At 42.4% G+C, this 22527-nt stretch overlaps 1 protein-coding gene across 1 annotated transcript; it reads right to left on the bottom strand.

The window, feature by feature from the left end:
* Positions 1-10228: 10228 nt before the first annotated feature.
* On the bottom strand, positions 10229-12076 carry LOC139763379 (uncharacterized). The gene is made up of 2 exons (XM_071689394.1): positions 11924-12076; positions 10229-11183 (listed from the first exon to the last, which is right to left on the bottom strand). The coding sequence occupies exons 1-2, from the start codon at positions 11948-11950 to the stop codon at positions 10668-10670; spliced, it is 543 nt and encodes a 180-aa protein (XP_071545495.1). The 5' UTR covers positions 11951-12076; the 3' UTR covers positions 10229-10667.
* Between the last annotated feature and the right edge of the window lie 10451 nt (positions 12077-22527).

Genomic DNA, 22527 nt, shown 5'->3' with positions numbered 1-22527 from the left:
CAGTGTGATATATGAAGTATAAGTATTCCATGAGGCCATCCATGACCTAGGTGGCTACACATCACTTTGCAACTCATGGACCGACTACTTGGATTAACAACAACCTAACGTAGCATGAAGGCAAACATACCCTGACCCATCTTTACCCGACCTACAACCAGCTTAACCTGACCTGACCCATAACCAGCTGAACCTGACCTGACTCACTCACCCAGTGAACGTGATACCACCCAATCTAACCTAACGTGACTTAGACGAAGCAAACATGACCAAGGGACGGTTGGACCCAACAAGGCACACGTCCTTGTGTGCACTTGCCTGGGTACGTGTGTCAGTGATGGGTGTGGGTTAGGTATGTACCTATTCATGGTGTGATTGTGGTGGAGTAGGAGGAGGGAGTAGAGGATACAGGACAAAGAATGGTTGGTGGAAGACCTGATCATAGTGGACTTCATCGCTCTTGTAATGTCACGTGACGTTATCAGTTATAACGACTCGTGAAGTTTCCTGGTCATCTGTAACGTAACGATGTGTTGAGGTTAGCGTTACTGACCGTTACACATTCATGGGCCGCTCGGGTTCGAGTTTGCATATATTCAAATTTTGGTCACTTCTGTCGGTCCACAGCTAACCCAGTTGTTCATCCTTCCTTAGAGGCTGGTCGATGAAATGGATACCTGACTTTGGATATATATATATATATATATATATATATATATATATATATATATATATATATATATATATATATATATTATATTGTTATACTTAATCGCCGCTTCCCGCGTCAGCGATGTAACGCCAGGAAACAGACGAAGACAGAATGGCCCAGTCACTCATATATATACATAAATACATAACGCCTATACACCCACATATCCATATACATATCAACGTATAAACATATATATATATATATATATATATATATATATATATATATATATATATATATATATATATATATATATATACACATATATATTTATATTTATTTTGCTTTGTCGCTGTCTCCCACGTTTGCGAGGTAGCGCAAGGAAACAGACGAAAGAAATGGCCCAACCCACCCCCATACACATTTATATACATACACGTCCACACACGCAAATATACATACCCATACATCTCAATGTACACATATATATACACACACAGACACATACATATATACACATGCACACAATTCACACTGCCTTTATTCATTCTCAACGCCACCTCGCCACACATGGAATAACATCCCCCACCCCCCTCATGTGTGCGAGGTAGCGCTAGGAAAAGACAACAAAGGCCCCATATATATATATATATATATATATATATATATATATATATATATATATATATATATATATATATATATATATATTTTTTTTTTTTTTTTCATACTATTCGCCATTTCCCGCATTAGCGAGGTAGCGTTAAGAACAGAGGACTGGGCCTTTGAGGGAATATCCTCATATGGCCCCCTTCTCTGTTCCTTCTTTTGGAAAATTTAAAAAAAAATGAGAGGGGAGGATTTCCAGCCCCATATATATATATATATATATATATATATATATATATATATATACATGTACATATGTATTCATACTTGCCTTCATTCATCCTGGCGCTACCCCTTTCCACAGGAAACAGCATCGCTACTCCCTGCTTCAGCGAGGTAGCGCTAGGAAGACAAACAAAAAAGGCCACATTCGTTCACACTAAGTCTCTAGCTGTCATGTGTAATGCAGTGAAACCACAGCTCCCTTTCCACATCCAGACCCCACAGACCTTTCCATGGTTTACCCCAGACGTTTCACATGCCCTGGTTCAGTCCATAGATAGCACATCGACCCCGGTATACCACATCGTTCCAATTCACTCTATTTCTTGCACGCCTCTCACCCTCCTGTATGTTTAGGCCCCGATCGCTCAAAATCTTTTTCATTCCATCCTTCCTCCAGTTTGGTCTCCCGCTTCTCCTCGTTCCCTCTTCCTCCGACACATATATCCTCTTGGTCAATCTTTCGTCACTCATTTTCTCCATGTAACCAAACCATTTCAACACACCCTCTTCTGCTCTCTCAACCACACTCTTTATTTCCATCTTTATTTCCACACATCAGACGAGTGTTTACAGCAGATAAGGACAACTTTTTTTTTTTAATTTTCCAAAAGAAGGAATAGAGAAGGGGGCCAGGTGAGGATATTCCCTCAATGGCCCAGTCCTCTGTTCTTAACGCTACCTTGCTAACGCGGGAAATGGCGAATAGTATGGAAGAATATATATATATATATATATATATATATTCTTTTTTTTTTTTTTGTCGCTGTCTCCCGCGTTTGCGAGGTAGCGCAAGGAAACAGACGAAAGAAATGCCCCCCCCCCCCCCATACACATGTATATACATACGTCCACACACGCAAATATACATACCTACACAGCTTTCCATGGTTTACCCCAGACGCTTCACATGCCTTGATTCAATCCACTGACAGCACGTCAACCCCGGTATACCACATCGCTCCAATCCACTCTATTCCTTGCCCTCCTTTCACCCTCCTGCATGTTCAGGCCCCGATCACACAAAATCTTTTTCACTCCATCTTTCCACCTCCAATTTGGTCTCCCTCTTCTCCTTGCTCCCTCCACCTCCGACACATATATCCTCTTGGTCAATCTTTCCTCACTCATCCTCTCCATGTGCCCAAACCACTTCAAAACACCCTCTTCTGCTCTCTCAACCACGCTCTTTTTATTTCCACACATCTCTCTTACCCTTACGTTACTCACTCGATCAAACCACCTCACACCACACATTGTCCTCAAACATCTCATTTCCAGCACATCCATCCTCCTGCGCACAACTCTATCCATAGCCCACGCCTCGCAACCATACAACATTGTTGGAACCACTATTCCTTCAAACATACCCATTTTTGCTTTCCGAGATAATGTTCTCGACTTCCACACATTCTTCAAGGCCCCCAGAATTTTCGCCCCCTCCCCCACCCTATGATCCACTTCCGCTTCCATGGTTCCATCCGCTGCCAGATCCACTCCCAGATATCTAAAACACTTCACTTCCTCCAGTTTTTCTCCATATCGTTATAGAGAATACCTTAATGGATTCAGTAGGCCATGCTGTGTCGGCTAACGTGAAATAAAGTTTGAGACACTGTGTTGTTTCCAGGTATAAGTATGGTACATTGCCGTAGCCTCAGGTACAGGTCCGGTATAGTGTTGTTGTCTCCAGGTACAATTGCGATACAATTTTATAATTTCTACCATGCTTGCTGCTGTAGACCATATTTAAGGGAAAGAAATGTGTGTACGTAGACCATACACAGGTGGGAGACAGTCAGTATCGTCCATCCTTGGTGTGTGTGTGTGTGTCGCGCTACACAGTCTTTAAGACCAGACAGTCTTGTACGGGTTACAGTGTACAGTCTCTAAAGTGTACAGACAGGATGGTTGTGTCGAAACAGGTATAAAACTGTACCGGACATGCTGTATCTTGCACCAATGCGTGGCTCATTACAGATCAGGTTGTATTGTTACCCTTGAGGTTGTAGGGATGATGATGGCTCACAATACAGTGAAGGTCTGCTCTCGTAATGGAAGAGGAGGACACGGTAAACTGGATATGAAAAACTCGGGCTTCCTGATGTGTGGCTTCTGGCTTGTGATGTGACCACGCGTACTAGCCACTGAATGTCTCTATCCTTCCGCCTGTTACGTCGAAGTCTTACAGAGGTAGGGGCAGGATTCCCTTTCCTTCGTCTTCATCACTATAAGGACCAGGGAGCCATCTGACCTTGCTGCCTGAGGAATAATTACGGCGTTGAATTTTAGACGTCGAATGGGAGGTGGTCCCAGGGTTAAAGTGTCGATTATCTATCAGTAATTGACTTTATTGTCTCTCCCTAGCAATAACACGCTACCAAGGCCTCAGTCCCCAAACAGTAACTAGTGCCCCATTGCGAGATATCCAGACAGAGGGAGCCAGGGGAAGAGAGAGAGCTGACATGTGTATATGTGGTCCACAGTGTTTGTTGGAGGGCATGTTGCAAGTACTCTCTCAGAGACTATATGAGTTTGAAGGATGTGTCGAAATATGGTCTGCTGGCCATGTGCCAATCGGTGAACAGTAAATATTATAGTATGTATTGGGGGAACGTATAGCAGTTGCTACAATCAAGGAATCTGAGGTGAGGTGTTCATTGGAAGCACTGTATGAAACAAATGTCGTGTAATACACCCCATCAAGACAGAGACTAGAAACCAAGGCAACGATATGTAAGGGTTAATTGCAGCATGAAGAGGAGCGGGACTTGGAGCCCTAAAGGGGTAGATCCATCCGCAGCTTGTATCGTCTTGCCCGCCTGCTCACAGGCCGCTTCCCAACCCGCATCGTTCTAGAGACATCACGCAACACGGCGGCGGCTGGTAGGGTTTGTAGTAGAAGGGGAAGATGTTTTACCATGCTCATCCTCTGCTTGTGGTTGATTACTTCTCTGTTTTTAGAAACCTATGGAATCCACTGACAGAACCTTATTATCTGTACAAGCAGTTCGTAGTCACGTGGGAGAGACAAATAGCCCTTTGGTCCATGCCAAGGATATCTGTTTTGAACTTGGATGTATGTGTTGCTGTACTAAGTGCAATACCTGCACACAAGAACAGTAACGAAAATAGTCGTATGAACGCAGCTATAACCTGAGGTTATCCCCCATACTAGATGTTTGTTTACATATGGATAGAATGTATATCTTGACATGATTTCGATGTAGATGCAGAGATCAGCTTTGCTTTATCCACATGTAATAGAGTTAGCTTCTTATAAATCATTTAAGTGCATATAAATCCTCTGTTTCTTAAATAAGATAGATAAGAAGTTACAGAAACATTTAAGTGTATATATGTGCGCTAAGGTTCCATCACTTAATGTTGTTGATATCCATTAAATGCAACGATATATGTTTGAATACGAGTAATGAAAATGGCATCAGCTGCCTCCTGCTTCTTGCTTTATTTCCAAAAAATTTTCGCTTAAGAAAACTATATAATTACTTCCATTTAATTGGATTATTTTCTTTTGTGAACAATACACGTCATTAGTCAAAGGTCACTATTAAGCCCATGGTAGTTAGTTACTTACTTGAAGTAGGTTTTTGACAGTTTAAGGTAACTTTTTCAATCAAATTAGAATTATTTTCCCCGTCGACTTTAACAAACATTATTCTATACAGTTGTTATTCCAGTGAACCAGTCGACAAAATGGACCACAGATCCTTAGTTTCATTAGCAGGTTACCTTAAGCTTACAAATCAACAAGTTTTTTTTTCACATGTTTGTTTCAGTATGTGCTTCAATCCCATCTTGTGGAAATCATTTCGATTTCGCGGCAAGAGGATCAGGAGGCCGATACATCTCCAAGGATTCAAGTGCTGATGCTGGTGTGTAATGTCAAGCTGGTGACTAATAGGGAGCCACAGGCTGGGGCGCCGCACATGTTAGTGCGTCACGGATCAAAGCCAGGTGGACCTTCAGGATGACTTACGCAAGAATCCAAGCTTTGGTGAGAAATCGACCAACCTGCTCCATGAAGAGGGTATGTTGTTGTTACGTGATAACCTGATCATGTAAAGTAGTTCCAGTGGTTGTTACGTGATAACCTGATCATGTAAAGTAGTTCCAGTGGTTGTTACGTGATAATCTGATCATGTAAAGTAGTTCCAGTGGTTGTTACGTGATAATCTGATCATGTAAAGTAGTTCCAGTGGTTGTTACGTGATAACCTGATCATGTAAAGTAGTTCCAATGGTTGTTACGTGATAATCTGATCATGTAAAGTAGTTCCAGTGGTTGTTACGTGATAACCTGATCATGTAAAGTAGTTTCAGTGGTTGTTACGTGATAATCTGATCATGTAAAGTAGTTCCAGTGGTTGTTACGTGATAACCTGATCATGTAAAGTAGTTTCAGTGGTTGTTACGTGATAATCTGATCATGTAAAGTAGTTCCAGTGGTTGTTACGTGATAACCTGATCATGTAAAGTAGTTCCAGTGGTTGTTACGTGATAACCTGATCATGTAAAGTAGTTTCAGTGGTTACGTGATAACCTGATCATGTAAAGTAGTTCCAGTGTTTGTTACGTGATAATCTGATCATGTAAAGTAGTTCCAGTGGTTGTTACGTGATAACCTGATCATGTAAAGTAGTTTCAGTGGTTGTTACGTGATAATCTGATCATGTAAAGTAGTTCCAGTGGTTGTTACGTGATAACGTGATCATGTAAAGTAGTTCCAATGGTTGTTACGTGATAATCTGATCATGTAAAGTAGTTCCAGTGGTTGTTACGTGATAACCTGATCATGTAAAGTAGTTTCAGTGGTTGTTACGTGATAATCTGATCATGTAAAGTAGTTCCAGTGGTTGTTACGTGATAACCTGATCATGTAAAGTAGTTCCAGTGGTTGTTACGTGATAACCTGATCATGTAAAGTAGTTTCAGTGGTTACGTGATAACCTGATCATGTAAAGTAGTTCCAGTGTTTGTTACGTGATAATCTGATCATGTAAAGTAGTTCCAGTGGTTGTTACGTGATAACCTGATCATGTAAAGTAGTTTCAGTGGTTGTTACGTGATAATCTGATCATGTAAAGTAGTTCCAGTGGTTGTTACGTGATAACCTGATCATGTAAAGTAGTTCCAGTGGTTGTTACGTGATAACCTGATCATGTAAAGTAGTTCCAGTGGTTGTTACGTGATAACGTGATCATGTTAAAGTAGTTCCAGTGGTTGTTACGTGATAACCTGATCATGTAAAGTAGTTCCAGTGGTTGTTACGTGATAACCTGATCATGTAAAGTAGTTCCAGTGGTTGTTACGTGATAACCTGATCATGTAAAGTAGTTCCAGTGGTTGTTACGTGATAACCTGATCATGTAAAGTAGTTCCAGTGGTTGTTACGTGATAACCTGATCATGTAAAGTAGTTCCAGTGGTTGTTACGTGATAATCTGATCATGTAAAGTAGTTCCAGTGGTTGTTACGTGATAACCTGATCATGTAAAGTAGTTCCAGTGGTTGTTACGTGATAATCTGATCATGTTAAAGTAGTTCCAGTGGTTGTTACATGATAACCTGATCATGTAAAGTAGTTCCAGTGGTTGTTACGTGATAACCTGATCATGTAAAGTAGTTTCAGTGGTTGTTACGTGATAACGTGATCATGTTAAAGTAGTTCCAGTGGTTGTTACGTGATAACGTGATCATGTAAAGTAGTTTCAGTGGTTGTTACGTGATAATCTGATCATGTAAAGTAGTTCCAGTGGTTGTTACGTGATAACCTGATCATGTAAAGTAGTTTCAGTGGTTACGTGATAACCTGATCATGTAAAGTAGTTCCAGTGGTTGTTACGTGATAATCTGATCATGTAAAGTAGTTCCAGTGGTTGTTACATGATAACCTGATCATGTAAAGTAGTTCCAGTGGTTGTTACATGATAACCTGATCATGTAAAGTAGTTCCAGTGGTTGTTACATGATAACCTGATCATGTAAAGTAGTTCCAATGGTTAGTGGACTATGTGAGGAAAGAAACTTTACTACCATAGTCCATGATTTAGCGTTCGTGAAGAAATGGTTCACATCATACATTATTAACGTGAAGATAATTACAGACCGTCTATGTTGTTAATGATTATAACATTATGTTGGAGAAGGACGTGAGTGGACAAAGGCATAGCGAAGATCTACAAGCGTCCATATGCCGATCGTGGAATGGCGTTATGGGGTGCCGGGAAGGGTGGAGGGTAATTTGCCGTGTTTGAGGCGTAGCAGTATATGTTACGTCATGTCGGTAACTGGGGCACACAAGTTTTTAAATCTTGCTTCTTTTCATCGTGGTGTCTGTGATGACGTAGTGGCCAGGTGACATCTACGCAAGGTTAACCACTTTCCAGGAACTGGGTTCATATGGCAACGCTTACACCTCTATCTCCAGGAGACACACGACGGAGACTGGTACAACCTGTACAGGAGACATGACGGAGACTGGTACAACCTGTACAGGAGACATGACGGAGACTGGTACAACCTGTACAGGAGACACGACGGAGACTGGTACGACCTATACAGAAGACATGACGGAGACTGGTACAACCTGTACAGGAGACATGACGGAGACTGGTACAACCTGTACAGGAGACATGACGGAGACTGGTACAACCTGTACAGGAGACATGACGGAGACTGGTACAACCTGTACAGGAGACGCGACGGAGACTGGTACGACCTATACAGAAGACATGACGGAGACTGGTACAACCTGTACAGGAGACGCGACGGAGACTGGTACAACCTATACAGGAGACGCGACGGAGATTGTAGTACCCAGACGTATGGGTACAGCCCTGGGATCCTCGCCAAGTTCCTGGATGCGTCTCCGGGTCCTCCCCACACGTCTTGGTACTGCCCCTCAGGATGGCCGGGTTCGTCTGACCATCCACACAACTGGTTTTGATTATGTTTCTTGTGTGTGGTGTGCAGGTAGCTGGAGGCAGACCATCTGTGATCGGGAGGCGGCGGCAGAACAATAAAGGAAAATATGACTCAACCATTTTGATAGAACACATTGATAAGTTGAGCTGAGGACTGATGACATGATAGAGACATTAGCAGTAGGACTGAGTTATGTGAGGGGTGACGTAGAAGTAGTTATCCTTTAGTGCATATTAGTAATACTAGATGGCTATTATCTGAAAGATGAGGAGGATGTGGTTGTGGATGAACCTAGGACTTCAGAATGCTTGTCTGTTGGACCTGTGACATGCAGGATACTTGCCTGTTGCATCTTGCGTTCTAGGACACCTGTTTCATGAACCTAAGACTCCAGGATACCTGTGTGGTGAACCTAGGACTCCAGAACAACTGTGTGGTGAACCTAGGACTCCAGAACAACTGTGTGGCAGATCTAGGACTCTTGGATGCCTTGGACTCCAGGGTGCCTGCGTAATGGATCTAGGGTACAGGATGCCTGTGTGGCGGATCTAGGACTCCAGGACGTCTATGTGGTAGACTTTACCCTGAGTTGAAAACTGAGACTTTCATAACAAATTTTCGAGCTGATTAAACATACCAAAATAGAGAACATTACTGGACTGATGTTAGGAGAACATTAAACTGGCTTCTTGCTCTGGTAAATGAGGTTTATACAGTTTAATGTTGGTAGTGTGAGATGTGACAGGAATGGGGCAGAGGGCGGTGGTGAGGGTGTGGCCGCCATATACAGGTGTCATAGCGTCCAGTGTGAGGTTGGGATCCCTCACGTCCTTGTGACGGAGGGGTCCCTTCCTCGTCACTGGGTACATCCACCCACTACCACACCCTACTGACTTTTTACAACTGGGCGAGGAGGAGTTTTATTCCGTGCTACCACGCGGCAGGACGGTAGGCTATCCATTATACCCAAACTACTGTAATTTCAACAATCAGACCAAGTAATGTTCAGTAAGGCTCCCAGTCACATCACGTGATATACAGCATAGTGTCGTAGTGATGGAAGAGTGATTTGAAGGCACCTATGGCCTGTGCGGGCACTCACTTTCCCAAGCTTGTCAGGTCACGTAATGGGACGAGAGATGTCAGTGATCATTACTTGGTAGGAGAACAGTAGCTTTTGTTCTTTCATGGTCCAATGGGTAACGTACCGTACGGCCTGCCGCGCGGCAGTAATCATATATATATATATATATATATATATATATATATATATATATATATATATATATATATATATATATATTAATTTATGATTACTCGAGGATCTCTTTTCAAAGACTCATGGAGCTCGAACGTTGAGCTACTTCCATTAGCAAAGAAGTCATGGACCACTTTGGAGTGAGAAGTTTTTGAGAGTTCTATCTGTACACCCAGTGATCCAGCCTCGCAAAAGTGACTTTTCGCTCGGTATAATATCTCGCGTGTACGTGTCTCATGTAAGACATACACATACAATATATACATACATATAATATATATATATATATATATATATATATATATATATATATATATATATATATATATTTACAAATATTAATGATATGAGTGACAGGAAATATTCAATGCTCTATTGTCTGTTGATATATAGTGTGTGTTATCAGATCGTTGTGTTTGCTTCATTTTGATAGTATGATGATGGTTATTGATAGGTAAAACCACAATACAAAAACTCTTAAAACATTTATTAAGTGACAAGATATATACAGGGCATGACTGTGTACGTATGTTGACTACAAGCGAGGCCCAGGATATGTGTTCCCAGCGTCAGTATGGGTAAACACTAATCAATACAGGGCAGGCCCTGGCCTAGTTTTGAGTGTGTGCATTTGCGTCCACACATCTGATAGTGGCGAGTATTCCAAGTGTAGCATGAGCGGCTACAGGTGAAGCCCTGACCGTATACCTGACCGTGTGACGAACCTAGCTACAGGGCAAGGATATCAAGAAACTTGACACCGTCGTGTCAAGGCTATAGTGTAGTGAGGACTTTGCATACAAACTCTACCTTCACCTTCAGGAGGATGTGTGTGTGTGTGTGTGTGTGTGTGTGTGTACCCTCCTCCCTAGGGGTAATCCTGGGTATGGTTCAGGAACTGTTCGAGGGAAGGGGGACTAGGGGAAGTAATTATTTTTGGTGTCGATCACGTCGGGGTACTGAGGCTGATTCCTGTTCCACTTGGCCTGCCTGTAGTATTGATTCTCGTGCTGCCGCTGCTGGTAGTTCACGTAGTCGGCCAGCTCTTCGAAAGATACGCCCGTGTGGGGTCTGTTGCTCCGGTATCTGGGGCTGAAGTTGTTGGGTGAGTTTTGTGTCCTCAACGAGGGCGTCTGAGGGAAGGGCTGTGGGTCGGGAAAGCTAGTGGGTGGTTGAGCGAAACCCACAGGTTGTGTGGCGGAGAAAAAGTTAGGAGGGTGATCCACGCCCACATGTCCTGAGACAGGTAAGGCGTAGTGGAGCCTTCCGTCTGTAGGGCTATATACGTAGAACCGCTTTTCCCGGGCAGGGTCCTCCTCCACGGCAGTGGCGGTGTTGGTCTGGGCGGCGGCGGTGTTGGTCTGGGCTGCGGCGGGGCCCCCTGACTCAGCCATCACACACCCACACAACACCGACACCAACACACACAGCACCTGCCGGAGTAACACTACATTGTGAGAAAACCCAGGTTGTGTTGAATCGTCTCTGATGATTTCCATTAATTGAAAGGAGTGAAATTGGTTGTCATTCCTGCAAACACACATTTGATACAAGCACCAAACACCTGGTATGTACACATGATGCTTCTCTGTGTTAAACTTCAAACATGATATGAATTGGTGTCGAAAGAGTTCTCCACATATAACCATAAGACTAGATTGATAAGGGTGGGGTTGTCTGTAGTACCACAGTGAACTGCAGCTGACATAACCTTTGAGGAAGAACTTAGTAAAGTGGGGAAACACGCTTATCTTAACCACAGACACGCTTTCCAGTGCGTACACACCTACAACAGTTACAGACACACTGCCTGTGTATACGCACTTATGGCACTAGATACACTTGTAGTATATACAAACTTACCATAGCTAGAGACGCACTGTCAGAACATACGAACGTACCACAGCAGCATATGCACAATGTTTACGAACTTACCTCAGCAACAGAAACACTGCCAGCATATACGGACTTATCACAGCGACAGGCACAGTGCCAGTATATAAACAGACATACCACATCATTATGCACTCCACTGTCCATACAACTAGAAGCAAGCATGGGAATCACACTCAATGCCTTATTTCTAAAGGGATCCGAGATGCGAACTGGAAGATAATGGTATCGCTCCTGCCAGAGAGAACAGGAAGACTGTGGTGGAGGATGTGATACTCACAGAGAGGTTCATGGTGCGAGTGTCCATGTGGAGCGTTCAATGCGCCTCAGGAGGATCCCTAGCGAGTATATGTAGCAGCCTTACGGCCACAAAAACTGCCAGCCTCGCCGGCCCCTTGAAGACGGTGAGGCTGTCCTTGGCAGAACTGGACGGTTGGAGCACACGACATGGGGGCGACGGAAATGGACGGAGCGCCCTTCGCCGTTCACACCGTTAAACCAAGCAGATCTCGCATCCCTTATGCAGTTCTGAGGTTTTATGGAGTTATCTGATTAGTTGGCAGAACTGGTAAAGGTACGTTCCGTGGCCCTCTCTTCCCCGATGACGTCATCGCAGTTTTGTAATTCCAACAGAAGTACTTGGGAGTGACGCCCCCACGGTCACCTGCATGTATGGTTCTCGACACGAACACCTTGCCACAAGGACGACTGTCATTATGGACGTGCTAACATAAAGGCATTTTTCCAGTGGGACATACAGTAATCCCTCAGGGATATTTCAAGGACGTTATGTATCTAACACAGGAATCCTCTCAGTGAGAGCATCCTTCCACACCGATATCCGTGCTTTTTTTTTCCATGTTAGCTTAGGCTCATAGTCCACTTTCTAGGAACGTCCTTGCATAGGACACATGACCCTTCTCGTAGGGGCATCCTTGCACAGGGACATTACCCCTTTCGTCGGGGTATCTCTGCATAGAGACATGGTTCATATCATGGGTTCATCCTTGCCAAGGTACTTGGCCCCATACATTCTTGTATATGAACATTTATTGTAAGAAATACCCTTGCGTCAAGAGACCCTCCATTAGGAATGTCGTTCATAGTATAGCGTATCTTTCCCAGCAGATGTTGCTCAGTATCCCCCGAGAGCATGCCATAGACACGTCGCTACACAAGAGCACCATTCTCAGGCTCATCCTTGCAGAAACACATTTGGTTTAGTAAGGTTATAGTTTTACGAACTATCACTCCTACAGGCACAGGTGTGTCATGTACCATTAGGTAAGTAGATGGTCGTTTGTTGCGTTGAGATTTCGCTCGCGAGAACTGCGATTTCGCCATCAGTGTTACGTACATAGCTGGGAAGTAAGGTTACGTACATAGCTGGGAAGTAAGGTTACGTACATAGCTGGGAAGTAAGGTTACGTACATAGCTGGGAAGTAAGGTTACGTACATAGCTGGGAAGTAAGGTTACGTACATAGCTGGGAAGTAAGGTTACGTACATAGCTGGGAAGTAAGGTTACGTACATAGCTGGGAAGTAAGGTTACGTACATAGCTGGGAAGTAAGGTTACGTACATAGCTGGGAAGTAAGGTTACGTACATAGCTGGGAAGTAAGGTTACGTACATAGCTGGGAAGTAAGGTTACGTACATAGCTGGGAAGTAAGGTTACGTACATAGCTGGGAAGTAAGGTTACGTACATAGCTGGGAAGTAAGGTTACGTACATAGCTGGGAAGTAAGGTTACGTACATAGCTGGGAAGTAAGGTTACGTACATAGCTGGGAAGTAAGGTTACGTACATAGCTGGGAAGTAAGGTAAGTACTTCAATTACTGTTCTCATTCCAGTTATCTGGCCAAACAAAACCACACAATGGAAAAATTATTTTTGTTAATGATACGTTATATTTTCATGTATGTGATACGTTATGTTTTCATGTGTATGATACGTTATATTTTCATGTGTATGATACATTTTCATGTATGTCATGCGTTATATTTTTATGTATATGATACGTTATATTTTCATGTGTATGATACGTTATATTTTTATGTATATGATACGTTATATTTTCATGTGTATGATAGATTATATTTTCATGTATGTGATAAGGTATATTTTCATGTGTATGATACGTTATATTTTTATGTATGTGATACGTTATATTTTCATGTGTATGATAGATTATATTTTCATGTATGTGATACGTTATATTTTCATGTGTATGATACGTTATATTTTCATGTATATAATGCGTTATATTTTCATGTATATGATGCGTTATATTTTCATATATATATATGATATGCTATATTTTCATGTATGTGATGTTATATTTTCATGTGTATGATACGTTACATTTTCGTGTTTCTGAAATGTTAAATTTTCATGTAAATTTCTTATTAGTATTATACTTAATCGGTGTTTCGGTTGTCAACGAGGTAACGCCAGGAAACAAACGAAGAATGGCCCATCCTTACGCGCACACACACACACACACACACACACACACACACATATATATATATATATATATATATATATATATATATATATATATATATATATATATATATATATATATATGTATTTTTTTTTTTTTTTTTTTGCTTTGTCGCTGTCTCCCGCGTTTGCGAGGTAGCGCAAGGAAACAGACGAAAGAAATGGCCCAACCCACCCCCATACACATGTATATACATACGTCCACACACGCAAATATACATACCTACACAGCTTTCCATGGTTTACCCCAGACGCTTCACATGCCTTGATTCAATCCACTGACAGCACGTCAACCCCGGTATACCACATCGCTCCAATCCACTCTATTCCTTGCCCTCCTTTCACCCTCCTGCATGTTCAGGCCCCGATCACACAAAATCTTTTTCACTCCATCTTTCCACCTCCAATTTGGTCTCCCTCTTCTCCTCGTTCCCTCCACCTCCGACACATATATCCTCTTGGTTAATCTTTCCTCACTCATTCTCTCCATGTGACCAAACCATTTCAAAACACCCTCTTCTGCTCTCTCAACCACGCTCCTTTTATTTCCACACATCTCTCCTACCCTTACGTTACTTACTCGATCAAACCACCTCACACCACACATTGTCCTCAAACATCTCATTTCCAGCACATCCATCCTCCTGCGCACAACTCTATCCATAGTCCACGCCTCGCAACCATACAACATTGTTGGAACCACTATTCCTTCAAACATACCCATTTTTGCTTTCCGAGATAATGTTCTCGACTTCCACACATTCTTCAAGGCTCCCAGAATTTTCGCCCCCTCCCCCACCCTATGATCCACTTCCGCTTCCATGTTTCCATCCGCTGCCAGGTCCACTCCCAGATATCTAAAACACTTCACATGAAAATATAACGCATTATATACATGAAAATATTTATATTTTCTTTCATACTATTCGCTATTTCCCGCGTTAGCGAGGTAGCGTTAAGAAGAGAGCACTGGGCCTTTAAGGGAATATCCTCACCTGGCCCCCTTCTATGTTCCTTCTTTTGGAAAATTAAAAAAAAAAAAAAAAACGCGAGGGGAGGATTTCCAGTCACCCGCTCCCACCCCTTTTAGTTGCCTTCTCCGACATGCAGGGAATACGTGGGAAGTGTTCTTTCTCCCCTATCCCCAGGGATATATATATATTTATATATATATATATATATATATATATATATATATATATATATATATATATATATATATACATATATATATATATATATTTATTTATTTATTTATTTATTTTGCTTTGCCGCTGTCTCCCGCGTTTGCGAGGTAGCGCAAGGAAACAGACGAAAGAAATGGCCCAACCCACCCTCATACACATGTATATACATACACGTCCCTACACGCAAATATACATACCCATCCATCTCAATGTACACATATATATACACACACACAGACATATACATATATACACATGCACACAATTCACACTGTCTGCCTTTATTCATTCCCATCGCCACCTCGCCACACATGGAATAACAGCCCCCTCCCCCCTTATGTATGCGAGGTAGCGCTAGGAAAAGACAACAAAGGCCCCATTCGTTCACACTCAGTCTCTAGCTGTCATGCAATAATGCCCTAAACTACAGCTCCCTTTCCACACCCAGGCCCCACAGAACTTTCCATGGTTTACCCCAGACGCTTCACATGCCCTGATTCAATCCATTGAAAGCACGTCGACCCCGGTATACCACATCGATCCAATTCACTCTATTCCTTGCCCGCCTTTCACCCTCCTGCATGTTCAGGCCCCGATCACGCAAAATCTTTTTCACTCCATCTTTCCACCTCCAATTTGGTCTACCACCTCTCGTTCCCTCCACCTCCGACACATATATCCTCTTGGTTAATCTTTCCTCGCTCATTCTCTCCATGTGCCCAAACCATTTCAAAACACCCTCTTCTGCTCTCTCAACCACGCTCTTCTTATTTCCACACATCTCTCTTAACCCTTACATTACTTACTCGATCAAACCACCTCACACCACATATTGTCCTCAAACATCTCATTTCCAGCACATCCACCCTCCTGCGCACAACTCTATCCATAGCCCACGCCTCGCAACCATACAACATTGTTGGAACCACTATTCCTTCAAACATAGCCATTTTTGCTTTCGGAGATAATGTACGCGACTTCCACACATTCTTCAAGGCTCCCAGGATTTTCGCCCCCTCCCCCACCCTATGATTCACTTCCGCTTCCATGGTTCCATCCACTGCCAGATCCACTCCCAGATATCTAAAACACTTTACTTCCTCCAGTTTTTCTCCACTCAAACTTACCTCCCAATTGACTTGACCCTCAACCCTACTGTACCTAATACCTTGCTCTTATTCACATTTACTCTTAACTTTCTTCTTTCACACACTTTACCAAACTCAGTCACCAGCTTCTGCAGTTTTTCACATGAATCAGCCACCAGCGCTGTATCATCAGCGAACAACAACTGACTCACTTCCCAAGCTCTCTCATCCCCAACAGACTGCATACTTGCCCCTCTTTCCAAAACTCTTGCATCCACCTCCCTAACAACCCCATCCATAAACAAATTAAAGAACCATGGAGACATCACACACCCCTGCCGCAAACCTACATTCACTGAGAACCAATCACTTTCCTCTCTTCCTACACGTACACATGCCTTACATCCTCGATAAAAACTTTTCACTGCTTCTAATACCTTGCCTCCCACACCATATATTCTGAGTACCTTCCACAGAGCATCTCTATCAACTCTATCATATGCCTTCTCCAGATCCATAAATGCTACTTACAAATCCATTTGCTTTTCTAAGTATTTCTCACATACATTCTTCAAAGCAAACACCTGATCCACACATCCTCTACCACTTCTGAAACCACACTGCTCTTCCCCAATCTGATGCTCTGTACATGCCTTCACCCTCTCAATCAATACCCTCCCATATAATTTACCAGGAATACTCAACAAACTTATACCTCTGTAATTTGAGCACTCACTCTTATCCCCTTTGCCTTTATACAATGGCACTGCACGCATTCCGCCAATCCTCAGGCACCTCACCATGAATCATACATACATTAGATAACCTTACCAACCAGTCAACAATACAGTCACCCCCTTTTTTAATAAATTCCACTGCTATACCATCCAAACCTGCTGCCTTGCTGGCTTTCATCTTCCGCAAAGCTTTTACTACCTCTTCTCTGTTTACCAAATCATTTTCCCTAACCCTCTCACTTTGCACACCACCTCGACCAAAACACCCTATATCTGCCACTCTGTCATCAAACACATTCAACAAACCTTCAAAATACTCACTCCATCTCCTTCTCACATCACCACTACTTGTTATCACCTCCCCATTAGCCCCCTTCACTGAAGTTCCCATTTGCTCCCTTTTCTTAATCACTTTATTTCCCTCCTTCCAGAAGCTAGGACGTCATTTGGTAAACATGTTTACCAAATGGCGTCCTAGCTTCGTCTCTTCGATGTATATCAACTGACTGTTATATTTCTCCCTTGTGTCTCCCCTGATGATGTGATTATTACACGAAAGTGCACTTGGGAACTTTTCGTGTTTCATTTTCCCCGTGGACTCATAGGAATATCTTGATCACGCGTAAAATTGTGATCCTTTCCAATATATATATATATATATATATATATATATATATATATATATATATATATATATGTATATATATATATATATATTCATACATGATTCCCTCATCCATTCCCATCGCCACCCCGCCCCACATGAAAATGGCACCCCCCTCCCCCGCGCGCGCGCGCGATGTAGCGCTAGAAAAAGACAACAAAGGCCACATTCGTTCACTCTCAGTCTCTAGCTGTCATTTGTAATGCACCGAAACCACAGCTCCCTTTGCACATCCAGGCCCCACAAAACTTTCCATGGTTTACCCCAGACGCTTCACTTGCCCAGGTTTAATCCATTGACAGCTCGTCGACCCCGGTATACCACATCGTTCCAATTTACTCTATTCCTTGCACGCATTTCACCCTCCTGTATATTCAGGCCCCGATCGCTGAAAACTTTTTTCACTCCATCATTCCACCTCCAATTTGGTCTCCCACTTCTCCTCTTTCCCTCCACCTCTGACACATATATCTTCCTTGTCAATCTTTCCTCACTCATTCTCTCCATGAGACCAAACCATTTCGATACACCCTCTTCTGCTCTCTCAACCATACTCTTTTTATGACCACACATCTCTGTTACCCTTTCATTATTACTCGATCAAACCACCTCACACCACATATAATCTTCATACATTTCATTTCCAACACATCCACCCTCCGCACAACCCTTTATATAGCCCATGCCTCGCAAATATATAACATTGTTGGAACCACTGTTCCTTCAAACATACCCAATTTTGCTCCTTGAGATAACGTTCTCGCCTTCCACACATTCTTCAACGCTCCCAGAACCTTCGCCCCCTTCCCTGCCCTATGACTCACTTCCGCTTCCATGGTTCCATCTGCTGCTAAATCCACTCTCAGATATCTAAAACATTTCACTTCCTCCAGTTTTTCTCCATTTAAACGAACCTCCCAGTTAACTTGTCCCTCACCCCTACTGAACCTAATATCCTTGCTCTTATTCACATTTTACTCTCAGTTTTCTTCTTTCACACACTTTACCATACTCAATCACCAACTTCTGCAGTTTCTCACCCGAATCAGCCACCAGCGCTGTGTCATCAGCGAACAACAACTTACTCACTTCCCAAGCCCTCTCATCCACAACAGACTGCATACTTGCCTCTCTCTCCAAAACTCTTGCATTCACCTCCCTAACAACCACATCCATAAACAAATTAAACAACCATGGAGACATCACGCACCCCTGCCGCAAACCTACATTCACTGAGAACCAATCACTTTCCTCTCTTCCTACACGTACACATGCCTTACATCCTCGATAAAAACTTTTCACTGCTTCTAACAACTTGCCTCCCACACCATATATATATATATATATATATATATATATATATATATATATATATATATATATATATATATATATATATATGTATGGAAAGGATCACAATTTTGCGCGTGATCAAGATATTCCTGAGTCCACGGGGGAAATGAAACACGATAAGGGAACTTATCGTGTTTCATTTTCCCCGTGGACTCATAGGAATATATATATATATATGGATTACGTGTTAATTGACAGGCGTGCGAAAGAGAGACTTTTGGATGTTAATGTGCTGAGAGGTGCAACTGGAGGGATGTCTGATCATTATCTTGTGGAGGCTAAGGTGAAGATTAGTATGGGTTTTCAGAAAAGAGGAGTGAATGTTGGGGTGAAGAAGGTGGTGAGAGTAAGTGAGCTTGGGAAGGAGACCTGTGTGGGGAAGTACCAGGAGAGACTGTGTACAGAATGGAAAAAGGTGAGAACAATGGAAGTAAGGGGAGTCGGGGAGGAATGGGATGTATTTAGGGAATCAGTGATGGATTGCGCAAAAGATGCTTGTGGCATGAGAAGAGTGGGAGGTGGGCTGTTTAGAAAGGGTAGTGAGTGGTGGGATGAAGAAGTAAGAGTATTAGTGAAAGAGAAGAGAGAGGCATTTGGACGATTTTTGCAGGGAAAAAATGCAATTGAGTGGGAGAAGTATAAAAGAAAGAGACAGGAGGTCAAGAGAAAGGTGCAAGAGGTGAAAAAAAGGGCAAATGAGAGTTGGGGTGAGAGACTATCAGTAAATTTTAGGGAGAATAAAAAGATGTTCTGGAAGGAGGTAAATAGGGTGCGTAAGACAAGGGAGCAAATGGGAACTTCAGTGAAGGGCGTAAATGGGGAGGTGATAACAAGTAGCGGTGATGTGAGAAGGAGATGGAATGAGTATTTTGAAGGTTTGTTGAATGTGTCTGATGACAGAGTGGCAGATATAGGGTGTTTTGGTCGAGGTGGTGTGCAAAGTGAGAGGGTTAGGGAAAATGATTTGGTAAACAGAGAGGAGGTAGTAAAAGCTTTGCGGAAGATGAAAGCCGGCAAGGCAGCAGGTTTGGATGGTATTGCAGTGGAATTTATTAAGAAAGGGGGTGACTGTATTGTTGACTGGTTGGTAAGGTTATTTAATGTATGTATGACTCATGGTGAGGTGCCTGAGGATTGGCGGAATGCGTGCATAGTGCCATTGTACAAAGGCAAAGGGGATAAGAGTGAGTGCTCAAATTACAGAGGTATAAGTTTGTTGAGTATTCCTGGTAAATTATATGGGAGGGTATTGATTGAGAGGGTGAAGGCATGTACAGAGCATCAGATTGGGGAAGAGCAGTGCGGTTTCAGAAGTGGTAGAGGATGTGTGGATCAGGTGTTTGCTTTGAAGAATGTATGTGAGAAATACTTAGAAAAGCAAATGGATTTGTATGTAGCATTTATGGATCTGGAGAAGGCATATGATAGAGTTGATAGAGATGCTCTGTGGAAGGTATTAAGAATATATGGTGTGGGAGGCAAGTTGTTAGAAGCAGTGAAAAGTTTTTATCGAGGATGTAAGGCATGTGTACGTGTAGGAAGAGAGGAAAGTGATTGGTTCTCAGTGAATGTAGGTTTGCGGCAGGGGTGTGTGATGTCTCCATGGTTGTTTAATTTGTTTATGGATGGGGTTGTAAAGGAGGTAAATGCAAGAGTCCTGGAAAGAGGGGCAAGTATGAAGTCTGTTGGGGATGAGAGAGCTTGGGAAGTGAGTCAATTGTTGTTCGCTGATGATACAGCGCTGGTGGCTGATTCATGTGAGAAACTGCAGAAGCTGGTGACTGAGTTTGGTAAAGTGTGTGGAAGAAGAAAGTTGAGAGTAAATGTGAATAAGAGCAAGGTTATTAGGTACAGTAGGGGTGAGGGTCAAGTCAATTGGGAGGTGAGTTTGAATGGAGAAAAACTGGAGGAAGTGAAGTGTTTTAGATATCTGGGAGTGGATCTGTCAGCGGATGGAACCATGGAAGCGGAAGTGGATCATAGAGTGGGGGAGGGGGCGAAAATTTTGGGAGCCTTGAAAAATGTGTGGAAGTCGAGAACATTATCTCGGAAAGCAAAAATGGGTATGTTTGAGGGAATAGTGGTTCCAACAATGCTGTATGGTTGCGAGGCGTGGGCTATGGATAGAGATGTGCGCAGGAGGATGGATGTGCTGGAAATGAGATGTTTGAGGACAATGTGTGGTGTGAGGTGGTTTGATCGAGTAAGTAACGTAAGGGTAAGAGAGATGTGTGGAAATAAAAAGAGCGTGGTCGAGAGAGCAGAAGAGGGTGTTTTGAAATGGTTTGGGCACATGGAGAGAATGAGTGAGGAGAGATTGACCAAGAGGATATATGTGTCGGAGGTGGAGGGAACGAGGAGAAGAGGGAGACCAAATTGGAGGTGGAAAGATGGAGTGAAAAAGATTTTGTGTGATCGGGGCCTGAACATGCAGGAGGGTGAAAGGAGGGCAAGAAATAGAGTGAATTGGAGTCATGTGGTATACAGGGGTTGACGTGCTGTCAGTGGATTGAAGCAAGGCATGTGAAGCGTCTGGGGTAAACCATGGAAAGCTGTGTAGGTATGTATATTTGCGTGTCTGGACGTGTGTATGTACATGTGTATGGGGGGGGGGGTTGGGCCATTTCTTTCGTCTGTTTCCTTGCGCTACCTCGCAAACGCGGGAGACAGCGACAAAGTATAAAAAAAAAAAAAAAAAAAATATATATATATATATATATATATATATATATATATATATATATATATATATATATATATATATATATATATATATATATATATACTTATTTATTTTTATTTGTTACACTTTGTCGCTGTCTCCCGCGTTAGCGAGGTAGCGCAAGGAAGCAGACGAAAGATTGGCCCAACCCACCCACACACTTATGTATATACATACACGTCCACACACACACACACACACACACACACACACACACATATATATATATATATATATATATATATATATATATATATATATATATATATATATATATATATATATATATATATATATTGGAAAGGATCACAATTTTGCGCGTGATCAAGATATTCCTATGAGTCCATGGGGAAAATGAAACACGAAAAGTTCCCAAGTGCACTTTCGTGTAATAATCACATCATCAGGGGAGACACAAGAGAGAAATATTACAGTCAGTTGAAATACATCGAAGAGACGAAGCTAGGACGCTGTTTACCAAATGGCGTCCTCGCTTCGTCTTACACGAAAGTGCACTTGGGAACTTTTCGTGTTTCATTTTCCCCGTGGACTCATAGGAATATATATATATATATATATATATATATATATATATATATATATATATATATATATATATATATA

The sequence above is a fragment of the Panulirus ornatus genome, chromosome 46, assembly GCF_036320965.1.
Source record: "Panulirus ornatus isolate Po-2019 chromosome 46, ASM3632096v1, whole genome shotgun sequence".
In the NCBI taxonomy this organism is placed as follows: domain Eukaryota; kingdom Metazoa; phylum Arthropoda; class Malacostraca; order Decapoda; family Palinuridae; genus Panulirus; species Panulirus ornatus.
This window is presented reverse-complemented; position numbering and strand designations above follow the sequence as displayed.

Excerpts from the sequence above, each read along its gene's own strand:
- LOC139763379 (XM_071689394.1), bottom strand. The coding sequence starts at position 11,950 with ATGGACACTCGCACCATGAACCTCTCT. Across the intron at positions 11,184-11,923 it reads CTCGCACCATGAACCTCTCT|GTGCTGTGTGTGTTGGTGTC; the intron begins GTGAGTATCACA and ends TTACTCCGGCAG.